At 38.9% G+C, this 27,614-nt stretch overlaps 1 protein-coding gene across 2 annotated transcripts; it reads right to left on the bottom strand.

Moving 5' to 3' along the window:
- Positions 1–935: 935 nt before the first annotated feature.
- On the bottom strand, positions 936–22,876 carry LOC121506250 (protein-tyrosine kinase 2-beta-like). Of its 2 annotated transcripts, none has more exons than XM_041781965.1 (30): positions 22,652–22,876; positions 22,221–22,571; positions 19,437–19,615; positions 19,256–19,343; positions 19,050–19,129; positions 18,890–18,952; positions 17,293–17,347; positions 17,059–17,199; positions 15,677–15,748; positions 14,609–14,710; positions 14,280–14,397; positions 11,933–11,972; positions 11,690–11,721; positions 11,426–11,473; positions 10,996–11,090; positions 10,843–10,924; positions 9,618–9,718; positions 9,226–9,341; positions 8,899–8,999; positions 8,657–8,746; positions 8,013–8,217; positions 7,814–7,919; positions 7,328–7,375; positions 5,087–5,209; positions 4,846–4,878; positions 3,381–3,405; positions 3,015–3,055; positions 2,793–2,927; positions 1,450–1,530; positions 936–1,369 (listed from the first exon to the last, which is right to left on the bottom strand). In XM_041781965.1, the coding sequence occupies exons 2-30, from the start codon at positions 22,422–22,424 to the stop codon at positions 1,130–1,132; spliced, it is 2,844 nt and encodes a 947-aa protein (XP_041637899.1). In that variant the 5' UTR covers positions 22,425–22,571; positions 22,652–22,876; the 3' UTR covers positions 936–1,129. The 2 variants fall into 2 exon arrangements, with proteins under 2 accessions (XP_041637899.1, XP_041637900.1); XM_041781966.1 differs by having other exon boundaries at positions 22,221–22,436.
- Between the last annotated feature and the right edge of the window lie 4,738 nt (positions 22,877–27,614).

Below are 27,614 nucleotides of genomic sequence, written 5' to 3'. Positions count from 1 at the left end.
TGAATTTCTTTCAGGCAGAGTTGCTAAAATTTCTGGGGAATTTACAATCAGTTGTAGAAAGAAATCTTTGGGATTACATGTGTAGTGTGCATGAATTATTCTGCACATTCTCCTATTTTAATGCCAAATAAGATTTGTCTTGCTTGGCTTCTTCTTTTCTTTGGTACTGCTCAAATTTCGCAACAGATCAAAGTAATCGCTAAACAGAATGAGCATGAATAGAGAAATGTCGTCAATGCTGTGATCCAGGTTAGGGCATGAGCTGCAGAGGTGTTTAAACACGAGTCACACAGCGTGAAAAATGTTAATCAGCAGGGGTGTGGTGACAGTTATACCATGATGGTACATTTGCACTGCCTGAAGGTAATGTGCATACGCTGAGTCAAAATTGGATTGCTTCCTCTGGGTGGGGAGGCTGTCTCTGGCTCAAGCAAAGGAATTCAAGTATCTCAGGGCCTTGCTCTCAAGTGAGGGTAGAATGAACCATGAGATTGACTGGAGGATCGGTTCAGCACCTTCAGTATTGCAGATGTTGGACTGGATGGAAGGCAGGGCCCCTTCATCCCAAACCTCTCCTATAAATTTAACGACTTTCAGCTGTTTGCAATGAAAAAAAATCAAACAAAAAATTGAAATAGCTCAACACAGCAAATGCTTCAAATGGTTTCCCCAAATTATTCTTCTCCAGTCTCAAAATTCTTCAAACCCAGAACTCACAACAGCCTGTGACAGGTCTGATTGAAACACCTGAGTTCAATAATTAACATGTGTGTTGTCCATTTATCTTCCCACCTAACTGATTTTTCATGGATGATTTCAGAGGATTTCTTAAGGTTTTATAGACGACTATACTCGACTGTTTCATACCAGAAAAAATGTGCAGAGTGTCACAATATTCAACAATAAAAAGACCTTAAAAGGATAAAAGGGATAAGTAAATTTAATTGTTTTTATTTTTTTGTTGTAGTTTGACTGTTCAGTTTCCTCAGACAAGTACAAATATATTATGGCTTCTTTTATTGCAGCAGGTACATCTTCACAGGAATAGAGCCAAAAATAAAATGTTCACTTATAATTCAGTCTTTATTATCTTCATTTCTGTCTTCAAAACGAGAGTCTCGTTTTTTTTTTACCCAGAATCTTCTCCTTCTTGTGCCTCAGGTCTGGGCTTGGCGAGGTTGGCCCGGACTCGAGCCTGGTCGACAGCGTCGAGCAGGTTTTTGGAGTCCAAGGCGAGTGTGTGAGCGGCGGCCAACATCTGCCGCTGGCACTCCTCCTTTAGAGATGTGACGGAGTTCTGCTGCGCCAGACGCATCTTACTGATCAGCTCACCCAAATCTTTGTTCAGGAGCTTCTTCGTGCCCTCGATCTGAGACACAGAGGAGGGTTTGGAGTTTTAATTCATGGATGAGACATTTTTACACCAATAAAGAGGTAAAGATGGCTAACCTCTGTGGTGACGGAGCTGTGCAGGGACGGCAGGATCTCATCCACGCTTTGAATCAGGCTCTTCAGGGTGATGCCCACCGCCTGGAGGAGGATGAGATGGAGGGATGAAGAACAACAGGAGGTGAAGAAGTTAAAGGGTAACCTTTGAGCCAGAGGCTTCCTGGCGTCTAACATTAATTTAACACTACGTTGCTGCAGACAGAACCCAACACCTTTCCCCTTTTTACTTCTAGTGATGCACAGCAACTCTATCAGTACTTATCAACACTTAAACAGTGGAGCAAACTCTAACCAACATACAATAATTAGGTTTTACATTTATTAAAGAAAATCATTCAACCTTACTTCAACACTAATTATGTTTTATATATATTATATATATATTTTTCCATCTCTTTCATTCAGAAATTGTGAAAACGTACAGAATATTCTGCTTTAAATGCTTTAAATCATGTAACACCAACTGGACAGTTTGTATTTATGAAGTATTCCAACATGAAGACATGATGCAAATTTTAAGACTCAATCAAACCTTTTATGGCAATTTATGACCTTGAATTTAAAACATGAAATACAAAACTTTTTCAGGACCTGAAGGAACCCTGACTGTATGTGGCTATAGGTACCTATACAGGTATAACAACTAGAAGAAAAAAGCAACAAAACCCAGCAAAAGAGACAGAAAGAAGCAGACAACATCAGCAGAATCCAAAACACTTAAGAATCTAACCAAAAATATGATTAAGAAATTAATTCTACAACATCCTGAGACATCAAGAACTCAGACATCTTGTGATGCCATGCAAACGGAGACATCACAAGACAACAATCACGAGTGCCGGCATCATATGATTCTACATCTAGACATCATCAGAATACAGATATGATAGTGGCATCATGAATACCATAAAAACAGTAGGAACCCCAGCAACACAGGAACCCAGCAACACAGGCTGAGACCAAGAGGACCAAAATTTAAGATGTGAGAGATTTAAGAGATATCGTATTCATCAAAAGTTCAAAAAAACATGATAGAAACAGACAAAGAGGTGGAGCTGAGGCAGGTTCCTCCTGACAAACAGTCACAGCATGCTGCATTGTAGTCACTAGTTATAAAGCAGTCGACCCCCGGTGCAGCCTGTGCCCATAAAAAGACCGAAGGTCTGATCTGAGGTGAGAGGTGTGGTCCACCTGCAGCCCTTAATGGCCTTATCGCAAAATATGCTTTTTTTTGTGTGTTCACCCACAGTTTTTGAAGCATCATTTCATGATTTTTTTCTCAGGAGATGAGCTCAAAGTTTGCACACACAAAGCACATATAACCATGATGGCGATGCACATACTTTAACAGCGCTAGGATACTCGGAGGCAGACAGCGTGTTGACGTCATTCTTCAGCTGCACCACTTGTTTCACCATCGCCATGACGCCGGTGTACACCTGATCACCAGAGCGGTCGAGCTCAGCTGTGGGCCGAGGCTGCAAAAACCAACACAAACACTTTCCTCTTTAGTACTTCTCCTTAATTCTGCTTTAATTCTGTCAACGAGGTGTGTTTTTGTTCACCTTTGTTACAGGGGGAGGACATGGAGGTTTCTCTGGGGGACCTTAAAGAGATAAAAAGCTGTTTTAAAAGTGGTCCCACACCTTTTCTGTACTTTCTTTAATACTCTGAAGAATGAAAATGATTTTTACACATTCTGTGTCCAACATAGGGCAACATAGCACATCTTTGTATAATGAAATCTCATTTATTACCATATTTTTGACATTTTATATGCACTTTGTCTTTAAAATGTGTTTCATGTACTATGTATATGTCTGAACTGCTGTTTCAAATCATTTTCCCATGCATTTGTAAAGTGTCAAGCGAATTTTGTTTATATCTATGTAAACCTTGTGTTCTTTTCTGTATTTTTTATGTAGACTTACCGTTTTCTTGGCTTTTCTCAGGAGGCTGCAGACAACAAAGAAGGAAAAGCACAAAACAAGAGGACTTAAATTCATCACTTTAAGAGATAAGGTAAGATTAGAAGTCATTTTACTTCTACACTGGCAAAGCATAGATAGTGTCCTGCCCATGCATCTATAATTTAAATTATCAAAATGTCTTCAGTGAACTCACTGTACCTCCTCCTATCCAAACAGTAGCCCATACATCATTTCTGTAGCTCTCTTACTGTGGTTTGTTATCCCTACGTGCTGTTTGCAATGAAGCTGCTGCTGATAAGAATCAATGGGTGTGAATTAGCCACCAGCTAAGACGCTAGCAGGGCCTCTTTATCAGCTTTTCTCCCTCATGTTGTCATAAGCATCCAATTCTACAAGTCTACAAGGAGCTGGATTCATTTTTTTCTACATCTTTGATACTTTAAAGACAAAAGAAGGTGAAATGTTACCAAAGGAAGAACAATTTAGAAGTCTAAAGAATGCCTCCTATTTCTGTGCTGATCCTTTTTCTTGAGCTCTAAAAAGAGCTGCAATTCCCATCTCTTTAAGCGAGGCTGGGCGGACATAAATAAAGCCTCGGATTTGTGACATAGGCATCTAAATGCCTGAAGGTGCACCCCAAAAAATTAGAAGTCAAGTAAAAGTTTACTTATGAAAGTTACATTTGATATATTCTATATTCATCTCATCCAAAGTGAAAAATTTAAAGACTTTTTTTTGTTTTAATCTTGATGATTAAGGCTTACAGCTCACAAAAGTCTAAAAGACACAATCTCAAAATATTAGAGTAATGTGGAAATGTCCAGTTTGCAAAGGTTTCCTGTGCACTCATTCTCTCTCTTGGTCAGTAAACACATCCACAATCATGGAGAAGACTGTAGACTTGACAAATCCCCAGAGCACAATCATTGTCATCCTCCACATGGAGGGTAAGCCACAGAAGGTCACTGCTGACAGGACAGGCTGTTCTCAGAGTCTGTATCAAAGCAGATTCAAGGAGAATTGACTGGAAGGGAGACGTGTGTTTAGAAAAAGGTGCACAAGCAACAGGGATGAGCTAAGCCTTCAGAGGATTGTCAAACTAAGCAGATTTAACCAACCAGCCAACTGGTCTAACCTGAACCACACAGAGAATCTCAAAATCTCACACAGATGTAGTAATTTGTGTATAAGGAGCTCCGACCAAGTACTGAGTGCATAAATGAGCATCATTTTTCAGAAAGCCAACATTTCTGTATCATAAATCCCTCTTTTGGACTGATGTTTGGTGATGTTCTAATATTTTGAGATGGCAGATTATTTATTTTTGTGAGCTGTAAGCCGTAATCATTGAGATTAAAACAAAAAAATCACATTTAATTTGAACAGCTTTAATTCACCTTAATATGCTTTAATAATATGAGCAGTATGGTGCTGCCCCCTTGTGGACAAGGATATAAATCATTACCTTGTTGTGTGAATCCACTCGTACAGCTGGATCCTGCAGGAACAAAAAAGGAAATAGTTTGTGTAGTCTTGGTGTAGCTGCATCTGTGAGCTAATTTCAGTCTTTTTATTCTGGTATTTTAACCCTTTAGTCCCTTCAAACATTTGAGATAAATCTTGTGTTTGAAGTCTATGTCACTCAGTTTCTACCAGCCCTTAGTCACATTTTTTCTGTTTATGTGTTGACGCTTGTGTTTTCTCACCAGTTGTCTTTCCTCCTGCTCTAACCACTGGTTGTCCATCAGCATCTCTCGCCTTTGTCTCTGTAAGGTGTCCTCCACGTGCTCTCTCTCCTTCTCCCATATCGGCCTGTTATCTTTCTTTCCCTGCACACATGCAAACACTCATTTAAGTCAATGATACAGTGGAGGCAGTCTGAGCTGATTGTTTGCAGCTTCTACTCAATTTCTAGGATAATATTTGGCAGTTTTAGGTAGATATGTCTGCTGTCAGTCACTTCTTCTACTTCAGTTTTGTTGCTGTGTCATTTTTTCTTTAACACTCTGACCTAAAGAGTCAAACAGTGGCTGACACAAGCAGATGACTCAACAACACATTTCAGAACCATGCTTGTTGCAATTTTAGAGCTTAAGTCATTGCATGAAATACTGACATAGAGCAATTTTGTACCTTTATTTTTACATTGCAAACATACATTTACACAAGCCACACTTACTCATTCATACCCATTCACTGGTGGCAGAAGCTGCTTTATAAAGTTGCCATCAGTATGAACTAAAGTAAACAGAAACTCCTCTCCATCGCCACAGCCGCCCCAAATGTATGAATCAATAAATTCTACTCTTTATTTGATTTCAGAATGAATGCAGATCTTAAAATACATGTTTTCTGCCTGTAGGAAAACAGAAAGAGGAATTGAAATTGCTCGGTGTGGTATTAATTTAGTGATTCATGAAGCCAAATGCATTGATTTATTTTTTTTTAGAATGAAGCTGCTTGGAAACTCGGGTCCAAAAGTACTGGAACGTTGAGGCCAATTCCTTTTTTTTTTTTTTTTTTTTTTTTTGCATCTTTGAGTTTCCTAGAAAAGCACTATATAAGTCTGATGAATTATTATTATTATTATTATTATTATTATTTTTGCTGGGTTTGACATCTAAAGATGAAATTGAGATGAAAGATAAGCATTTCAGCTTTTAGTTCCAGGTATTTAAGTCTAAATCTGATACACAACCTAAGAAGTTAATGTTATTTGTAACGAAACACCAAATTTTCAGGTTAGCAAAAGTATTGAAGCAGATAGGCTTAGGTTGCAAATCCTTTGCTTGGTTAACTGCAACAATCCTGTGATCCACTGACATCATGCAGCCTTTTTCAGTTGTTTATTAGGGGGTTGCTCCCTTTAGTCTCCTCTTTAGACGATAAAATGCATGTCCTATAGGGTTTAAGTCTCGGCCAGTCTAAAACATCCCTCTTCTTGACCCTGATGAACTCCTTTGTTGTTGTTTTTTGGGTGTATGTTTTGGAAGGTTGCTCCTTTCAGTCTCATCTCTATGAAGTAAAGTGCATCCTCTGTACAATTTAAGTCTGGAGATTGACTTGGCCAGTCCAAAAACTTTCATTTCTTGCCCCTAATGAACCCCTTTGTTGTTTTGGCGGTATGTTTTGGGGGGTTGCTCCCTTCAGTCTCCTCTGTAGCAGGTAAAATGCATCCTCTATAGGGTTTATGCTGGAGATTGACTTTGCCAGTGTAAAACACCCTGCTTCTTGATGAACTCCTTTGTTGATTTGGCAGTGTGTTTTGAGTCATTATCTTGCTACATTATGAAGGATTTCCCAATCAGTTTGGATGCATCTGTCTTTTAATTGGCAGACAAAATGTTTCTGTAGACTTCTGAGTTCATTTTGCTGCTGCCATTGTGTGTTACATCATCAATGAAGATTAATAAGCCCGTCCCAGAAGAAGCCATGCAAGCCCAAGCCATGACATTACCTCCACTGTGTTTCACAGATAAGCATGTATGTTTGGGATCAGAGCGGATTCAAACTTTAGCCTTTCCATCCCTTTGGTAACGTGATGGAGATTCTTCTTTGTCTCATCAGTCCATAAAACTTTTGTCTTAGAATTTTTGAGGCTCATCTCTGTACTTTTTGTCAAATTCCAGCCTGGCCTTCCAATTCTTCTTGAAATGAGTGGTCTGCATCTTCTGGTGTAGCCTCTGTACTGTTGTTCCTGAAGTCTTCTGCCAACAGTAGATGGTGATACCTTCACTCCTGCCCTCAATTCAACCCTAATCTGGGGTTTTGCCTGTGCAAAAATGGTTGGGTTCAAAGGTGCTATCTTCTCAGTTGTGTATCAGATCCAGAAGTAAATACCTTGAATTAAAAGCTAAAATGTTGACCTCTTGTGTCATAATCATCTTTTGATGTCAGACCCAAATGTTTTGCAGAGGATTGTACGTGCTTGTGTGTGAAGGTGATACCTGAATGTGCGTGACCCGAGGGAGAGTGTTTCCTTGTATCCTGGAAGGCTGGTGAGAGAGAGACAAAGAGACCATGGCACTTATTTAGCTCATCTAAAACTAAAGAGAGATGACGAATTGAGTAAAGCTTCACAAATTCTGCAGATTATGAGTCTAACACTTGTGCAAAAACAGTTCCTGTACAAAAAGAGACAAACTCTAAAATTTATACACCGAATTGTAAGACCTTTTTCTAACCATGGCAAAGTTAAAATCTCTCGTTTCAACTCTATCTTTATGTTTTTACTCTTTAGGGTGCTTGTTACAGGATTGACTCCTAGTCCCTGCATTAAGTGCATGTCTTGTCCCACTCTCTCCCCATGTTTTCTATTTTTCTTCAGCTGCACCATCCTCATAGGGCTGACTGCCTTTAAAATCTAACACTCAGTGATAAAAAAACAAGAAGATATCTGGTTTAGACTCTGGCTTTAAAATGCTGTGGGGTACCTTTGGTGGAGGCTCTCTTTGGCTTGGTTCAAACCCTGGAGGAATGGAGCGTCTTTTGTCTCTCTTCATATCCGTCTCCTGCTCCACCTCTATCCTCTGAATCTCACTGTCACCACACAAACAAAAACAAACAAATCAGTGATGATAATGCCCTCATTTATACTAGAAAGGGGGGGGGGGCACAGGTGTTTCAGTGCACCTGAGTGAGCAGGCCAGTCGGCTGAAGCTCGGTCGTCCGGCCGGCTCATAAGACCAGCAGCGGGTGAGCAGAGAGTAGATGGTGGGCGGGCAGTTCTGAGGTTTGGGAAGTCGAACGCCTGACTCGAGCTGATTGATCACTTGACCATTCTCGAGCCAGAAGAACGGCTGCTGGGCCATTGAGAAGATCTCCCACACACAAACACCTGTAATAAAGACGCACAAACACGAGTCTGAAATTAAAACACACACCAAGCATGGTTTGAAATTACAACTCAACTTTGTTAAAAGAGCTGGCCTCTTCTTTGAGTGATGGGAGCCAGCTACAGTTTCCTTTTTGTTTTTGTTGTAAGTATCAATGACCTTTTCTCTGAGTTGCTTAGAGTGTTTTTTTGTCTTCATGGTGCCAGGAATACTGATTAACCAGTGACTGGACCCTCCAGCACATCTCTATGCTACAGTCACTTGAGACACAAGTGAAATTGTGCATCAGAAAGTGAAACAAAGGAATAAATTAGTTTCTCTTAAAGGATTCTTAATATCCCATTACTGGGCACCTGTTTTAAAAGACTGGTTTATTTATTGCTTTAAATTTCTGCTACTTATTTAAGCTGTAAATGTGCTTTTAATGGAACAGCTTCTCACCAAACATCCAGACATCACTGGCTGTGGTGAATCGTCTAAAGTTGATGGACTCAGGGGCCATCCACTTTATCGGTAATCGACTAATTGAGGCTGCAGACAGAAGAGACAAAAATCAAATGTAATAGACAAAGATACTGATAAAACTTTTGTCTTTACATTTACAAAGACTGATGTAGAAAGGGAGTTTCCACCATGCTGATTCTTTGAAAAAGCTAACCACAGGCGTTTTAGTGACAGTTCACCTTTATAGTACTCTTGTTCATCAACGTAGCGAGACAAACCAAAGTCTCCGAGCTTCACACATTCAGGAGATGCCACCAAGACATTTCGTACTGCGATATCTCTGCAGAACAGAAACCAAAATATAAGGCATAGTTAAGAGACACACACCAAAAATAATACATTTTATGTTCGAATACTTCAGTAAATATCAACCAGATCTTGAAGCTTATTCCTCCAGTATAACCAGCCTTGGTTTGAATATGTTAAAAGCTTAATTAAGGTTTGACTAAATTCACTGTAAAACATCCAATAAAAGAAGAAGTGCTGTGTATACGCGAGGCTGTTACCTGTGCACCATGTTGAGTCCCTCCAGGTAAGCCAGGGCTTTGCAGATTTGAACACAGTAAAGGGTTAATGTTGATGTTGTCAGGGTGTACTGCTGCTCCTTCAGATAGTTCCCCAGCTGTCAGGGGATAAAAGTCATTCACATTTTATGACATCTTTTAATTATGACACATTAATGTTACATTTACAAGGATATTTAAGATCAGGTCTGTGTGCTGTGATAGTATGATTGCAAGATGAGCAGAGGATGTGCAGAAGATAATTTAAGATAGTTGATTAGTGCAAATGTGAAATGGGGTGAGCCACAGGAGCTCTGTGTCTGTTGTGGTCATCAGTTACTCTGTGACTGTTAAGCATTTAGCTGTCTAGAGATTTAAATGAAAAAAAAAAACACCTCTCCGTGTTCGTAGAGCTCCATGACGATCCAGACCGGATCGATTTCAATGACTCCGACCAGACGCACAATGTGGGGGTGATTCAGATTTTTCATCAAACCTATAAGAAAAACAAGTTTATCAATTAGCTTAAAAACATTGCAACAATGTTCATTCTTCCCCAACCACACCACCAATCATTAATAAAACAAGGCTAAAGAAGATTCCAAACTACTATCTGTCAAACTGTTCATCATAACGTGTTAATTTTGGCAGCTATTTTTAATTTTAGTCTTAGTTTTAGTCTTTAAATGAAATGCATTTTAGTTTTAGTCACATTTTAGTCATTTCTATCCTTTTTAGTTTGTCTAGTTTTAGTCAATGGGAACTCAAAATATTTTAGTCTAGTTTTAGTCCATAAAAGTCCTCACATTTTAGTCTTTACTTCTAGTCCAAGCATTTATTTTCTTGCCTAAATCTGGTACCAAATCATGTTAGTGTGTTCTCTGCACTCTGCCAAACCTGGGGTCCCTGCTTTCTACAGCTGAGAGACAGAATAGATACAGATGCGTTGTTTTTTGACAGATTTACCCACAGTGGAGAAATATCACAGACTTTGAATGTCTGACAATAACTGCACTTTAGTTTAGTTTTAGTCATCTTGACAAAAACTAAACTCAGTTTTCGTCAGTTTTAGTCATCACAGATCTACTTTTGTTAGTTTTAGTCTAGTTTTTGTCATGGAAAAAAGGCTGTCGACGAACATTTTAGTCATAGTTTTAGTCAATGAAATTAACACTGCATCATAACCATAAGTTTGCACAGGACTGGGAGAAATTTTAGCTACAGTGAGGTATTTTTAAAACCTTGTCAGCGCATGTACAGAAATCAAACTTTGTTTCTGCTCCTGCTTTAAACACACCGCAACTGAACGCTTTTACAAACCACAACCTGGCAACAGGAAGTCGCCTACAGCTGAGTGTTGAAAAATGAAACCCTGAAATGTTCCAGACACATCTGGCCTACTGTGTAACTTCTCTTTGTTTTCTCTAATTTCAACAATTTAGTCTGACCTTCATCTGAGACAAAATACAAAAAAGTTTATGAAGGCCCACCATCAAAACCCAGGCAGAACATTTGCTTTCAGTACTTTAGATTAAGAGAAAACCAAAGAAGTCGATGCGTGACTGAGTTTTGCAACATGATATGAAAGGAAGTAATCTCTGCAACAGCAGAAACACTCACCGGCTTCACTTAGAAACTTCTCCTTTACATCTGCTGTGAAGTCCTTACACGTTTTAACGGCCACACTGATCCTCTCTCCTGTCTAAAAACACACATAAAGATATTACTCAGAAAACCTTTACAGTAAAGTTTAAAAATGGTAGATAAACTCACCGGACTTTTATAAACTCCTTGGTGGACTTCTCCAAAGAATCCTTCCCCGAGAATCCGACCCAGAACAACGTCGTCTCTGGAGATTCTGTGCTTCTCTGAACACAAACAGTCATTACCGTTATTTATGCTTATGTAAGTTATTAGATATTAAATGTCTTGTGCAGTAATTTTCAAAAAAGGCAACTTTTCTGCTTCCTGAATATCTTGCAGAGACTTTCACTTTCTTTTTTGCCCTTTATATTTTAAAATAAAAATCACATGGGATGATTTTTTCAACACAATTTTCACAGGAAGTAGAAAGAAACCCCCACTGTATTTTGTCTCCTAAAATAAGAACCAGTTTGTATCGCTTGTATCCCTTTAAATAATGAAAATATATTTCTGTTACATTAATGTTGAAAATAAGGGAAATGTTTTGTGCAATACTCACCATAAGAATCTGCATTGCCCTCTGGAATCTCTGCATAAATATCAGAATCTTAAGAGAAAAGACATGATGAGTTTGCTTCGTTTCAGTCTAATTATTACCTTGAAGAACTTGTGAAATGTTTTCTGTAAATGAGTGCAAATTCTGCATGGAATTAAACAAGCAGAGAGGAGTAAGAGCTTGAAATTAAACATGAAATAGGCATAAAGTGAATCAAAATGACAGAAATATCCCCAATTTTGTACTCTATATTTATCTTTGACTTACTAGCACTTTTAACAGGAGCACCGGTGCCTCCACTGGAACAAAGAGAGATTTTTTTTGCATTGCCTTACAAGTACAATTTCAGAAACAGTTTGCAAAGTTTAAACATCTGTGTTTGAACATGTGTGGCCTCTGAGTTGAGGCAAATACTGAAAGCTAAACCCACACAGTGAATAATCCCACTGTTTACCTCCGTATTAGAGCATTTATGAGCCATCGATTTCTGTTGTGAGTAATAATACTCACCTTTTGGGGATGTCTGGTAGTTTTGGTTGTGTGTCTCTCCCTGAAAGAAGCAACAAACATCTTTTATTTTAACAACCTCTAATGCTGAGAAATAAAGCCAGTGCAAAAAAATGTAGTTCCTCAAGTGTCCACTAGGGGCTGCCTGCAGAGGTGAGTTGATCCCCATTAAGCCCCATGTTAAAATGTCCATTTTACAGCCAAATTTAACATGTGAAATATTCATGTCTGAAATATTCATTCAACAGGCTGATCACACTGATTTCTGTTGTGTGTGTTGTCCTGACAGCCGGCCAGCAAGCAACGCAACGCAATGAGTTTCACTGTTTTTCATGAATACACTGTATGTAACAAAAATAAAGAAACAAGTGTGAGCCTGTTGATGCTTTTAAAGTGAACCTGAGTTTGTTTTTTTGGTTTGTTCATTCTGGAAAAGGTGTATCTTTTTCCCTGTTCGCATGGGATTAGTATTACTTAGGGACCTCTGATGAGCTGTAATAATTGCGTAGGACGTTTGTGTTTTTAATGCCCGCAAATCTACCACGTCTGTAATTTGCAGAGTAAAAATTTCCAAATAGACAAAAGGTCCACAGGTAATTCTAATCCCATGCGAATCAGCATCTCTGTAATTTAGGGTGGTAACTATGTTTTTTCATAGTCAGTGTGGCTTTTCTTGCACCTTTTTCAGATCAAAAAAATGACAGAGGCAGCATAGGAAATTGTTAACTAAGTCACATACACAGTGCTTAACAAATTTATTAGACCACCCTAACCCTAACCCTAACCAAAGTAAGGTTTATGCCACAGCTGCCCTAAATTAACAGCATTGGTAATTACCAAAATCATTTTTGATGTTTCTGCAATGGTTAATACACCAGTATGTAGAAGCTCTTTAACCCAAATGATATGTTTAATGCTAAAATATAATTAATATTGTTATCCATGAATTTTCAAATTCACTGGTTTACAAAAAAATAGTAAAGCACATTATTATTTCTTGATTATTATGTTAAAATATACTTATTTACTTGCATTCCTGAACAGAAAAATTAGTTTTAGTGGTTGAATGTTATGCTTGATTATTTTCTGACTCCTCAGAGAAGCTCAGTGAGCCGGCTCAAATTTGGGTGAATCCAGTTTGAAATTCCTTATTCGTGTTCAAAATGGTAAAACGTGGAGAGCTCACTGAAAATGAAAGAGTCCGCGTTAAAGCACTTCATGATGCTGGATGGTCTTTGAGACAAATATGACAGGTGGTCTAATAAATTTGTTAAGCACTGTAGGTTATAAATAGTGCTTCCCTTTTTATTTAATTTCAGCTTATGTGTAAAGAAAAGGCTTTATTTTACTTATTCATTTAAACTCTGCAGTCTAAATGTGCGTGCACGCCGCTGCTCTCTTCGTACACAGCATTACTGCTCTGCTTCCTACAGCTTCTCTTTGCAAATGCCTGATGTTATATCGGTATTATTTAACTGTACATTTAAAGCTAGGCATAATTTTAAATATTAAATGTGTCGCTAATATTAGACGTCTCCCTTTCTCATACATTAACTGGAGAGATGCTCAACTTTCTGTTCCTCTGTCTGATCAGCAGCAAATATGCACAGGTGGCTTAATGTCTAGTGGAAGAGTTAGAGGAGATATTTCACTAGTTTAAAAGTATCATCAGCTTGCTACAGATCTGAAAATGTTCAAATATATATATATATATAAATATATGTACACATAGAGGGAAACCAACTGAAGTGTATGTTGTCTATTGAAGACTGGTTAGGACACAAGCAGGAAACATGACCTGCAAAATATGATGTGCACAACATTGCTTTCCTGTGCATTTCCACGCAGCACCGTTATGTTCTCCTTCAGAAATGTCTGTAAATTTGAGCGCATTAGAGACGTCTTGGTCTCTGGACCAAACCAGCTACTGTAGCAAGTAGTGCCAAATGATTTACTGAAAAATATCCAGACTGTCACAAACCTGACTGTTTCGTCTTTTGCAATTCTCTCTCTACTAATGCACCATCCCCTTAAAAACACACTACTGACTATGTAGTCATGTGACAGGCAGCCAGGTGTTAAAGGCATGTAGACATGTGACACCACTCCATCCAGTCCACTACACGGAAGCGCCATAAAGGAGAACTCAAACACTGAGTCGACAGTGCAATACGAGCAGTTTCCCATTAATTACCCACACCAGTGCTTACCCAAGACTGAGCTTAAACACCTGACGTAAATGAATCATGTGGCTTCTTTGGTGTGTGTGGGTTCAGGGTGTTGGTTGAATTATGACGTGTTAGCTTTAGTCAGAGGTGCAGTTTTCCTACAAGTAGACACATTTTTGCACCTTTGCTCGGCCGGATAATGAGCGACTTCTCAGAGTTTCCCTCCAGCCGACAGTAGCCGTCGATCAGGTCAGCCATGTTTTCTGCCATAGCCAGGGAGGAGGTGCTCACTGAGAGAGGCTGAAGGGTGGAAGAGATAAAATATTCAGTCTTTTAAAATGTGTGAAAAGCAAAAAACCAAAGGGAGGGGGAATATCCCATGTCTGAATGTGTGAAGAAATGGTTATAACACCTGCTGCCCTCTAAAACCACTTTTTTTTATTTTAATACTTGGTTCACTTTATATAATACTGCTAATGCTAGTGTTGCTAGTGTTTGTTTATGAAGTTACCTGCTTGGCACTGTCAATGTGCACGGTCAGCAGAGCTCGGCCGTTGCTCTCTGCTGAGCAGGAGATGCTCTGAACCTGAGAGATTGACGCCAAACAGACAGGCTGCAAAAAAGACATCAGAAAGTTAAAACTAAGCGTGAATATTTGTTCATTTCTAGAGAAATGTATACATTTTATTGGCTCACTGAGAGGTAATGTGTTTTTTGGGGGTGTTTTACCATGTATTGGTCTGTAGATGTGGCTAAGGATGCGTTCAGACTCAATGGGATTATTTCATTACGTAGTTAAGCAGCACATCTGTGTTGTAATACATAAGCAGTGCCATGTTTTCATATGTGTGCAGCAGATAAAACATTTTAGGGCTATGCAGAGATAATGGTTTCAAAGTTGGGCATACTAACCCCTTAAAGTCTGTTAACTCAAATAATAGCCAGAAAATTCTCATTTTTTTGTAACTGAAATATTTATTTAACCCTCTACCCGAATCAAAAAATAAATAAATAAAGCCATAAAATTACATATCTATTTTTTATATCACATTTGATACATCAAGGTGTTTTTGGCAACCGATAATTCACTGTACTTTCTTTTTATCATTTATCTGCCTGTATTAAAAGATTTTTAAGTAATTTACTGATCATTTTGATTAGATAGAGGTCCCATAAAAGTGTGTTTTTTAAATATGATACAATAGGCATGTGGGGGATAAAAAATAGAAAAAAACGTCTGTAGTAAAATATGAGTTCAGGTGCAAGATATGAAAAAAAAATCCTTAATAAATCTTTTTTTTTATTTTACATGTAAGACACAAAACTTCCCTCCTGTCTTACATTTCTTCTCATACTAGGCACAATACAAAAAGTTTTCCCCATTTGTGGCTGGTGGAGTTTGTTACAAATTTAATTTTCAGCATTTCAGCTTGTAGAATATCCTCTTTAACACATTTTTACACACATGTTTTAGTAGTTTTGCGGGTGTTATCACACCTTGTCAATCACTATTTGTGGGTGTAAAAGTGATGATCGACAGGACAATGAAAAGCTCTTCAAAATAAAAGCATGAGTTTACCGTGGAGTTCTCTGTTTGTTGGCTAATGCCGTCAGGCCCGATGACCAGGTCGATACTTAGACTCCAGCTGTGCTGTAAAGAGAGCAAAACAACATAAAACATTAAATCAGGATATGATTTAAAAAATCAAACTTGTTTGGGCTATGAAAGTGAACCCTCAAAGACCAGAATGTCATTAATCTTACAGAAAGTGGTGTAAAACTTCCCCCCTACTCTTAATCCACCATCATTCCAGCTCACATTTCCACACTCACTTTTAAGGATACTTCTCTTGGTTGAGACAGAGACAATAGACAGTATGGTGTAGACCAGGGCTATTCAGTTTATTTAGGATGAGGGCCAGTAGGATCAAAAAGAAGGGCCAGAGAGATTTCACATGGCTAAAACTTTAATCAGTCAAACTGTTTGGGATTTTCAGTCTCCACATCTGTAAACGGCTTTTTCTTTTGGCCTCGAATACATGACACTGCTCGTGATGCTGATTTTGCTCCATCTTGTTCTGTCATGCCTGCAAAACTGTGGACATCTTTCCTCATAATGCCCCAGAATTTTCTCGCAGCAAACATTAGAACCACCTGAAAAAATTGGTGTCAGTCGACACATACCTCTAGTTCGATTTGCTGGTGAACAGTCTGTTCTATGCTTCTACTTTTTAGAAAAGATGCTTTTTGTTTAACTTACTAGCTAAAGCCAGGTGTGTAATTTTTCTTCTGACTCTAAAACAGTCATGGTGGAATGTCAGCTCATACTGGGACTAAATCATCTATGCACGACTATCATTTCTGATGCACTCAATCTGAGTACAGACGGAGGTTGGAGTCAGAACCAAAGCTTCAAATGGCTACAAGAAACAACAAAACCTCTCTTACAAATACATATATCACCAGCAAACACAACTAGCAGCTAAATTATGTAGTTGTTTTTTGCAGTGTTTTTACTGAGTACAATAACCTCAGCATCAGCATTTCCAGTCACTAAGCTCTCTGTTGAAAAAAGTTGAACTCCTGAAACACTACCCTGCTTGTCAGTGTCACTTCCCCCTCATCGACCAATCAGAAACAAGAAGGAACATTATGTTGGTGGTATTTTGATCATTTTAGGGTCAGGATTGACACAGAAATGGTTAAGGTTTGTCAGGAAACCCATCGTGTGAGTTGAACATTCCTCTGTTTTTTATTTTGTTTCAGAAGGACCAGGCTCTCACAAGCTGGACAAAAGACACAATCAAGCATCTAACTTTCTTCACCAAACCCTGCAGTGTGAAACATACCACATGAACCTCCCTCTGCCCACGGTAAGACCTCCAAATTAGCTCACAACTCTTCTTCACAAACAGAGAATGAAAACATGCCCCACACTGGAAACGTGCACACAGCACTCACCACTAGCTGGCAGGCGAAGCTCTCTTGTGTGAAGCAGTAGCACTGAGCGAGCGTGGTGAAGAAGCGGGACATGCACTGGTCCTGTTTTAGGGTGGAGTAGCCCTGAAACGTCTGCTGGATCAGCCGCCGTAGCTGCTTCGGCTAAGAGAGTACACAAACAAACAAATTTAGGCTGAAAAAGAAGATGCACAAACAAGATGATTGACTTTATAGTCAACGTTTGTGGTGCTCTACCTTCATGCTGTCGATCAGCTCTCTGGGAAAGAACAGATCCAGACCCACATCCTTCCTAATGGAGGTAAATCAGAGTACAGTCATTAAATAATCACATCTTTTCATCTTTAAATGCACAGGCAGATTCGCCCTCTTTCTTAACAGTATAAAGCAGATTTATGGTAGAGGCGTTCAGCTTTGTCTCCATAAATATTAGCAATCAAAGATGGTATCACATTCAAACCACTGACTCTTTAATTGGTCAGATTTGTACTCATGATTCCTCTTCATCATCAGATCCATGTGGCATGTACAGAGCCTATACAGCCCATGTATTCCCTTGAATGTTTTACCCTTTAAGTGATTTTATAAAGCAATCATAATTTGTCTTTTTTGACAAAAAAAAGCTTTGGCTCATTGTCTTGCTGAAAATAAATCTTCTCTGATGTTGTAATTCTGGTGCAGATTGAATAAGATAGTCCTCCAAGGTTTTCCTAAATTTAGGGAAATTTGGGGTGAGGAATGTCTTTGGAAATTTTCCAGAATTTCCATGGATTTATCAGGCCATGTGTTTGGAGGTTTGGGGGATGTTTTTTTGGAAAATTTCCACAATTTAAGTTCAGATTTTGTGGAAATGTATTTATATTTTGAGGGGATTTGAGTAGAAACTTTGTTAAGAATTTGTGTTGAAGGTTTCAGGGTCTTTCTTAAATATTTGGGGAATGTTGGCATATTTTTAGAGTTTGAATGAAAGTAAATTTTGGGAAATTTGTTTGGAAACTGGGGTGAGGAATGTCCTTGGAGATTTTCCTGAATTTCCATGGATTTTTCAGGCCATGTGTCTGAAGGTTTGGGGGGCTTTGTTTGGAAATTTTCCACAATTTAAATTCAAATTTTGTGGGAATGTGTTTATATTTGGGGGGAATTTGAGTATAAACTTTGGCAGGGATTTGTGTTTCAATTTCAGAGACTTTCTTAAATATTTGGGGAATGTTTCCATATTTCAGAGTTTGAATGAAAGTACATTTGAGGAAATTTGATTGGAAACTGGGATGGGAATGTTCTTGGAAATTTTCCTAAATTTTCATGGATTTTTAAGGCCATGTGTTTGGAGGTCTGGGGGAATTTTGGGGGGAAATTTTCCCATAGTTTAAATTTAAATTTTATGGGAATTTATTTCACTCTCTACCTTTACAAGCCTTCCAGGGCCGGCTGCTGAGAAGCATCCCCACAGCATGATGCTGCCACCACCATGCTTTTCTTCCATTTCTTGATGATGGATTTAACTGAACTCTGGGGGATGTTCAGTGCCTTGGAAGTATTTTGTATCCATCCTCTGACTTATCCTTTTCAATAACCTTTTCTGGGAGCTGCTTGGAGTGTTCTTTTGTCTTCATGGTATAATGGTAGCCAGGAATATTGAATTACTAGTGACTGGACTTTCCATAATATTGAATATTGATACTGAATATTTATGCAGTCACTTATTTTACATGACAGGTTTCTTCATCAAAAAAGCCAAATTATATATACTGTGATTGATTGATTTATTATTTATTTTCGCTTAAAATCAGAATTCCTCTGCTTTCGATGAAAAGAGTTGCATAAATAAACTTACTCCAGTAGCTCAAAGTTTGACTTTTTCTCCAGTCCGTTTGGGTTCATGTCTTTGTAGAATCTCCTGCAGAAAGAGAAGCTTTCTGATTGTAATCCTGACACACTGGTGGAAAGAATATCTTTGTTAAATGAGCATGCATGAGGTGGTATTTGTGCAGCACCTTATTTCCAAACAGCCGAGCTGCAGAGCCATTCCATCACTGACTTTTGAGGCGTACTGCTGCATGTAGTCACTCCGTACCTGAGGATATAAAAACACTAAATCCTTTGCAAAACTGCCCTGACTCCAACATTAAAAATTAGATTTATTTTGACCAGGAAAACCGGAGAAAATGAATGTTTCTGAGAAGCATGCAGTACCACTGACCTGCTGGTAAAAGTAAAGCATGGTAGTTCTGTCATCCTTGAATTTCTTCATAAAGTCTGACGGGATGTATCGGATCCTTAAATCATACCTGCACATTAAAAAAAAACACACACAGTTTGACCATGCACCACTTTCTGCATTGTAAAGATTCAATTAATGTGACAAAGATGGACGTACTTACCTCCACTCAGCCTCCAAGTGCTGCTGTTCATATTTCTGCGTGAGTTCAGACACCAGCAGGTCGGGGTGGAGCCAGTGAATCTCTGACGACTTGAGGTGTTTGAGGAGGAGGCCGTAACACAGGCAGTACTTTATGTCAGGACCCACACAGCCACTGGACAAAACCACATTGATGATAGCCTGGGATACAAGTTTTTATACAGTTACTCTCTCTGAAAAGTGTCTAACCTTACAGTCCCAAGTCTGAACAGGAAAATCAAGTGAAGAACTTCAGTTAGTAATCAGTATGAAGGGAAGAAAGTGAGTCTGTTAAAGCTCTGGGTGGACCTGCATGCTGCAGTTATAGTCAGAAAATTTCTACATCCATCAGGTATGATCCCTACACTTTTAAAAAAAAAGGGATTTTTACCACAGATTAATCGATCTATCTGCTATGGAGGTGACATAGATGACTTAGTCCTGCAGACTTCCTCCGGTGTCCAGCCAGATTAAGGGAGACAAGAGTCTAGAGCAGACCATAAGAGCCCCTTTAACAGCTTTTTTTCCTTGTTTTGTCATAAACATACTTTTAATGGTAATGCTGAGACACTGTTAAGAAATTTTTTTTGGGGGGGGGGTTAAGAGACCGAGTGGGCCAGCTCTTTTATATGAACGTGAGGAGCTGGCTCCCGTTTGAGTGCCAGTTTCTTTTCTTCTATTTTTTTCGTTGCTTTATCCAAATCAAAAAAGCCAAACTAATACCAAATGAAGAGCCATTTGGGAGCACAAAGATCGGCTCTTATTTCTGAGCTAAGCTAAAGGATCCAGATCTCTAACCCTTAAATTCCACATACTCCACCTGCGCTGCCTTTCAAATGTGCTGCAGTTTGCACCAATCAATGGCGCCCTTGCAGCATTTCTGGAGAGCAGCATCACAGAAGGACAACAAAATCATGCAGGAAATGCAAAATGTAAACAAAAGATTATTTTGCCTTTCTCAGGTCACTCACCTCGATATTATTCTGTGATTTGTTTTGCTTCTACCATGGATGGTAAACTAGGAAGTTAAAAGGTTTATGTCTCCTGGAAAGGATTGTGGTTTTATATAAAATTCTGTGGTTTTCAACCTCAAAAGTTAACTTTCTGTCATCAGTGGCATCATAGCTGTTGTGCGACCCTCTGACCAGTGACCTGTAGCTTGTGATGGTGATATAGTGATGGTTACTACCAGGATGGTAGTGATTGGATTGATCTGCTCTTCATAGATTGATGTAGTTTGGCTGCAGGCTCTGCCAAAGAAAGACCTGGTGCATATCTCCAGCAGAGCAGAGTGGTGCTTCTTGGATGCGCTGGAGACAACCCGAGTGTGTGTAGTAGGACTGCAAAGACTGACAAGAAGGGGAGCGATTTGCTCCAGGGTTTGCTTTGCATGCACATCGCTGCATGGGCAGAGTATGTGAAATTTGAGGGTTAAAAGAGATGGATAATCCATCACGGCAAGCGAAGGTGGATGGACATGGGCTGTAGAAGCACAAGCAAGATCAGGGTTTTCTGTGACTAACTGTACTGAACCAAACTAGACTAGGAGGTGTAAACGGTCCATATGTGAGCGTTGTCTGACACTGCTCATCCAGACTTTAAATGGAGGTTTTTTTAATCCATGTCTACCACTGTCAAGTCTTTTACCAGAATGTTTTACTACTTTGTGGACTCAAAAGTAGCTCAGTAGTGTTTTTTCCCAAAATTTGAATAGTTGTCACACCTGTAAGCAGCACAGAACTTGGGCTTTTTAATAGCAAAAATTAGAAATCACTTCATGCCATCATCTGGTGTTATTCACTGTGGCATCACGTCATCTGGAAGCAACCTACAGTGTCTGTAAAAAGTATTCACCCCCTTAGATGTTTTACCCTTTTATTGATTTTATGAATCAGTCATGGTAAATATGATTTGGCTTTTTTGACACAAACACACAAAAAAACTTTAATGTCAGAGTGATAACAGATTTCTTTAAAGTTTCAATTTGATAAAAAAATAAAGAATGTAAAATAAGTAACTGCATAAATATTCACCCCTTAAAGTGACTGACCTAATTGAACAGAGGTCCAGCCAATTGGTGCTAATAGTCTCAGTGTTAGTGAAGTAGGGATTCCTGGCTACCATTACACCTTGAAGACAAAAGAACACTCCAAGCAACTCAGAGAAATGGTTCTGGAAAAGGATAAGACAGGGGATGGATACAAAAACATTCCAAAGCACTGAACATCCCCCGGAGTTCAATTATGATCATCGTGGAAAAAATGGAAGGAAAATGGCAGAATCTCTCGATCGGGCCGTCCTCACCAAAAGCCATGTGGGAGACTCCATGGTCAAGTTGAAGAAACTTATTTTATCTGATGAGACCAAAAAGGAGCTTTTTGGCCATCCCCACTATGAAGCACACTGGTAGCATCATGCTGTGGGGATGCCTCTTGGCCTATGTAACTTCTTTGTCAAGAAAAGCCAAATTATATTGATCATGATTGATTTATAAAATCAATAAAAGGGTAAAACATCCATAGCAACCCTAGTGCATCCCTAGACTACACATTAGCAATGTGTACATAGATGCGCTGTAGACAAAGGTACGATGCTGTTAATGATGTTAGAGTAAAGAAAAGGGTAATATAGTGAAGGTCAGAGCAAAAAAGAAAACAGCAGAGAAAAGTTAAAATTCCTGTAAATTAGCATGTATAGGGAACAGCTGAATAGAAAGAGAGCTATTCTGTAGAGCAGAGTATATCAGAGTAATTTAGAGTGTGTTTACCCTGACGGTCCATCCCTCCTCACAGCGCACCAGTTTGAAGTTCTTGCCGAGGTTGGAGCTGTTACTGAGGAAGCACACCTTGATGATCTTCACCGGGAAGATGTTCACTCTGACCATGTTCGCTGTGGGAGACAAATCTGAAGCCTCTGATTTGCTGGTGGGAGACATGCTCCTCCAGGACAAGGTGCTGGCGTCCCCCGACATCACTCGCTCACCCTCCCGTCACAAAGACAAACACGGTTTGTATGCTACTGCATGTAGATACACATTTCTGCAACGCCTACATTCAACATTCCTGCGTCGTCTTTCTTCTTTTACACTTAAACAGACATTAAAAGACTCGGACAGAAGCTGGAGAAAGAGAGAAGCTACGTTACTTTACGATTATGCTGTTGGATATTTATAGTAAAGTTAATAATTCAGCTTCTCACCAGTCATGCACGAGCTCCTCCGCCTCCGCCCCACCTTCAGATATGAAAGCAGACTAAAAACTTCAAACCCAGTCGACGCCAGCTAGAGAAAGCCTTCATAATTATTGAAAAAGTGCATATTTGTTGGTGTTTTGTCATCAAACCGAGCAGACTTGTCCAAAGCTTTGCCCAGAAGAGTTTAGTGAACCTCTCATCAGCCAGCGAAAGAGGAAATGCGGACAGATAAGGAAGTTAAAGAGCAGCGAACAGAAAAACTGAGAGGACTGATGAAACTGCAGTGTCACCCCCCTCCTCGTCTCACATGTGATGGCACCAAACTCCAAACCACAAACACCCCCTCATTGTGCAAAAAGGGGCACAGCCTACATTCCTCCCATTTCCTCTTTCTAAATGAGGAAGAACAGCACAGGTGGACATGGAAACTAAATAGTGAATATGTTTTTAATATTGACATGAACATTAGTATCACTCTGAGCTTTTCAGTAAAAAAATCCCCTCAATTATTGAATAGTTGTCATCTAATTTTGTTCCCTCCTTAAGACCCCCAAGAAGAAAATAGAATATCTGTGGTGAACCTTATCAAGCACTGTCCTCAGGCCAAATGGTGCAAAAGTTTAAAAAATACTTTGTTTTATGGATGAATGTGGTTTAAATATTCATGATCCTCGGAGGGGAAACCCTGCTGACTTACAGTGCCTATAAAGTGTATCACCTCCTTGGATGTTTTAACCTTTTATTGATTTTATAAATCAGTCATGGTCACTATAAATTGGCTTTTTTTTTTAAACCAAATTTCTTTTTAACAACAAAACAAAATGAAAACAGATTTCTAAACCAATTTCAGCAGTGGTCCAGCCAGTCACCTGAGTGCAGTGAATGTGTCTGAAGTGACTGAGGTATAAAGACACCTGTGTGTGGAAGGTCCAGTCTCTGGTTCATCAGTATTCCTGGCTACCATTACAGCATGAAGACAAAAGAACACTCCAAGCAATTCAGAGAAAATGTTACTGAAAAGTGTAATGGGGGTGGATAAAAGGAAATGTATAAATAATCTGCCTAGATCAGGCAATCCTCACAAACTGAGTGGCTAGTAAGAGAGGCCACCAAGACACCTATGACTACTCTGAAGGAATCCCAAACTTCAGCAGCTGAGATGGGAGGACCACTTTTAAAGAAAACTCATTAAACAGAAAATTACTCTACTCCAGAGCCTCCTGCAGACTGAGTAAGAATGTCCTTTTATTTTTCCAATATTTTGCAACCCCACAGCATGATGCTGCCACCACCGTGCTTCACAGTGGAGATGGTGTGTTTGTGGTGATGTGCTGTGTTTCACATCTTGTCTGATGCCAGAAATCTCCATTTTGGTCTCATCAGACCAGAGAACTTTCTCCCACTCGATCATGGAGTCTCCCACATGCTTTTTGGTTAATCTGTTTTCTCCAACAGTGTCTCTCTCTTTGCCACTCTCCCATGAAGCTTTGACTGGCGAAGAACCTGGGTGACATTCCTTGTGTGCAGAGTCTCTCCCATCTCAGCTGCTAAAGCTTGGAACTCCTTCAGAGTAGTCATAGGTGTCTTGGGGTCCTCTCTCATTGGTCTCCCTTTTGCACGCTCACTCCGTTTGTGAGGACGGTCTGATCTAGGCAGATTCACACATGTGACATATTCCTTCCATTTCTTGATGATGGATTTAACTGAACTCTGGGGGATGTTCAGAGTCTTGGAAATGTTTCTGTACCCATCCCCTGACATATACTTTTTAATACAGTTTTTTCAAAGTTGCTCGGAATATTCTTTTGTCTTTACGGTGTAATGGTGGCCAGGAATACTGATGAACCAGTGACTTCAGAAATACTCGCTGCACTCGATGATCTCCATATAAATGTGAAATCCATGTAGTTTTTTATAGAAACATTTTTATCAAAAAGAGCTGAATTATATTGACCTTGACAGATTTTTAAAATCAGTAGAAGGGTTAAATATCCAAGGGGGTGAATACTTTTTATAAGCACTACAATACAGAGAGAGACAACACCAGGACACATTCTGCACAAGTTACAACAGCATGGCTTCACAGTAAAAGAGGGCGGGGCCTAGACTGGCCTGGCATGTCAAATATTATGTCACAAAATACGACGACGAAAAACTCTTAACTGGTGAGCAACTTGTTGACTTATTCAACAATCCGTGTCTTCAGTCGTCAGACTCTTACAGTGTTGTTGGAAAAAAAGGCGATGATACACGATGTCCCAGCTTTTTTGGAACACGATGCAGGCATCAGAGTCAAAATGTATGTCCGAAAAAATAACGCCAATCAGTTTGAACAGTAAGTATCTTGTCTTTGTGCTGATTTCAATTGAATATAAGTCGAAAAGTATATGAAACTCTCTGTCTCACAACACAACGTCCCAGCCTTTTTGGAAGTGAGGTTTTTTGTAAGTTTCGGTCCTGCTAAGAATGCAGCGAGCTGAGGGTAAAGACAGAGCGATGGGTATCCAACCTCTCCTTAAAATATTTTCTTATCTCGTTCAGGACTTTTCCTGTGGAGGAGTTAGTGTCAGTCATTTGTTTGAGTCTTCAGTGCCAGCTGCTGTCATCTAAACTACAAATCTATGAGCTGCTTTTAATAAAATGCTAATTAAGGCTCTACCTCTGCAGATCTTATCGTAACTGTGCATGCTATACTGTCATTAAGATAATCTGGCCAACTGTTGTGAGAAAACCTGTTGGTAAATTATTCTCTGGTTATCTGGTTTCAGGTTTAACGCCAGTGTTTCTTTCTTTTGGTGTTTCCTGTTTGCATGTTTTAGCTGCGGTTACATTCAGAGCGGTTATATATCTACCTTTTGTATGAGATCTGGTTCATCTACACTGAAACACCCACAGGGGGTAAAACTTTGACCACTGCCAGGAAACTGTGGCATCTGAAATATTCAGAAAACAAAAGCTTGTTTCTGCTGTTTGAAGTTCTCTTTATAATCTAAAATGGAAATACATGTGAAAATGAAGAGCTCAGAGAGAGAGAGGTGTCGGTGCTCCTATAGAGATGCTTCACCAGCCACAAGCAGAGCAAAAGCTCACAGCTAAAACCCAAAAACTACAAGCAAGTGCGAAAGCACAAAACCACGCAGCACCTCTGCAAGAAGAAGGTAGTAGAACTTCAGAAACGTGGCTGAGTTTTGTTGGAGCGTGCAGAAACATGCAACACAGCAGGAGGTGAAAGAAATCTTACTGTGTTTGAGCATTGCACTAAGCACACACTAATGCATAATTCACACACATTTTTACTCGTGTGTAATGTCACAGAAACATAATAGCCTGGTCATCATTGGTTCTGTGTTTTATTTGATCTTACAGTAAAAACATGGAATTAACTTCTAAGAACATGGTCTGAATATATTCTTTATTCTAACAGGAGGCTTTTTGCACATGCTTTTAATAACACAGGTACCAAAGATAGCAGTAAGATCAGATTAAATACTTTAATTCCTGTTTTAGAAGAAATTTCACACATGTAAAATACACCAAAGTTCATATGAGAAGTTAGTGTAACATCCTGTTGTGCTTATCGGCAAACTCAACCCTTTCTGCTTCCTTTGACACTCAATATTAAAAACTTTTGACTCTTTTTGAGGATTGACAGACAGTTTTGAATCATTATACTCAACAGGTGAGGTTTAAAGTGATAAAAGCTCTGACACTTGTGCAAATCTGTTTCATTTGCATTGGATGAATAGTTTTCTGCAGCAGTACTGCAGATTGCATGAACAATACGTTTGTATTTTTTGTTGGGTGTTATCTTTTCACCTTTCATTGTTTCTTCACATTATTAAATTTGGTGTTTTTCCCTCTTCTTGCATATTTTTGGATTTATTTTTGCTCACTATTTAAGGGTTGCATTGTGAGGTTTTAATTTTAATGTTTGGTCAGTTGCAAATGTATCTACAGACAAACTGCAACAATAGGAGGCTTAAAAATGACACTTAAATTTTGTGCATAACTTGGACAAATAAATCTATGGTATTTATATCGAGTGTACAGATGTGCTTGTTGCTTCATATTACTAAATATTGCTAAATAATCTAAATATTTAACAGGATTGGTAACAAATCTTGAAGCAAAATGAGACAATTTATCACATTTAGACTGAGTTTACAAGCGTTTTTAAGAGGAGAGGGGTTGCTTCACAACATGGTTTGTTGCTGCCATCCAATTCGAAATAAGCTAATATTTATTTAATGAAATGGTAAAATGTTTCAGTTGCAACAGCTGATATGTTGTTTATGTTCTATTGTCAATAAAATATGGGTTCCAACTTTTTTGGAATGTGGATTATACTTTAAGATATCCCTAATCCTTTAAGATTATTAATGAAGATAACGATACATTTATGAAACTTTTTTTTTTTTGATAGAATATAAAATTATTATTTATTTATTTATTTATTTATCTATTTATTTATTTATTTTTTTTTTTTGGGGGGGGGGGGGTCGTTTGCCAGCACCATTCGCTTTGTCCACCAGATGGCGCTGATGTTCTATTTAGACTTCGCATGGTTTAGAGCAGGGTTAATAAGAGAAAGGCTGTATGTCAACGAATTTATAACACATCCCCCCCCCCAAATGTACGTGTTTGTTTAATTTATTAAAAGATAAAGTTAAAAAGAAACATAACTGGAAAACTGTGGACTTTTTAAACCGGGAGGAAACAACGTTGCTGTTTCTAAATTAGTCATACCGGTTTCTTCTACTATCAAACATATCTCGGTTTGGATAAAATAAGCCTTACAACCTTATTTAGCCGTTACTAATTAAAAAGAGAAATAAAATAATTCGAGTATTAACATGACCGAATATCTGCTTGTTTGTGAGCTGTAATGTTGGGGATATCGCACTTACACCTTAAAAGACTGCCAAAAAGATAAACATAGTTTTTAATATTTAAAAATGACGTTTTGGTA

Source organism: Cheilinus undulatus, linkage group 24 (assembly GCF_018320785.1).
Source record: "Cheilinus undulatus linkage group 24, ASM1832078v1, whole genome shotgun sequence".
Lineage (NCBI taxonomy): Eukaryota > Metazoa > Chordata > Actinopteri > Labriformes > Labridae > Cheilinus > Cheilinus undulatus.
The sequence above is the reverse complement of the archived record's forward strand: the minus strand, read 5'-3'. Positions and strand labels throughout refer to the sequence as shown.

Coding starts and splice junctions, on each gene's coding strand:
- LOC121506250 (XM_041781965.1), bottom strand. CDS start 22,424: ATGTCGGGGGACGCCAGCACCTTGTCCTGGAGGAGCATGTCTCCCACC. Junction 9,719..10,842: donor GAAGTTTCTAAGTGAAGCCG/GTGAGTGTTTCT, acceptor TTTTTCTTATAG/GTTTGATGAAAAATCTGAAT. Junction 8,218..8,656: donor CAGTGATGTCTGGATGTTTG/GTGAGAAGCTGT, acceptor TCTTTATTACAG/GTGTTTGTGTGTGGGAGATC.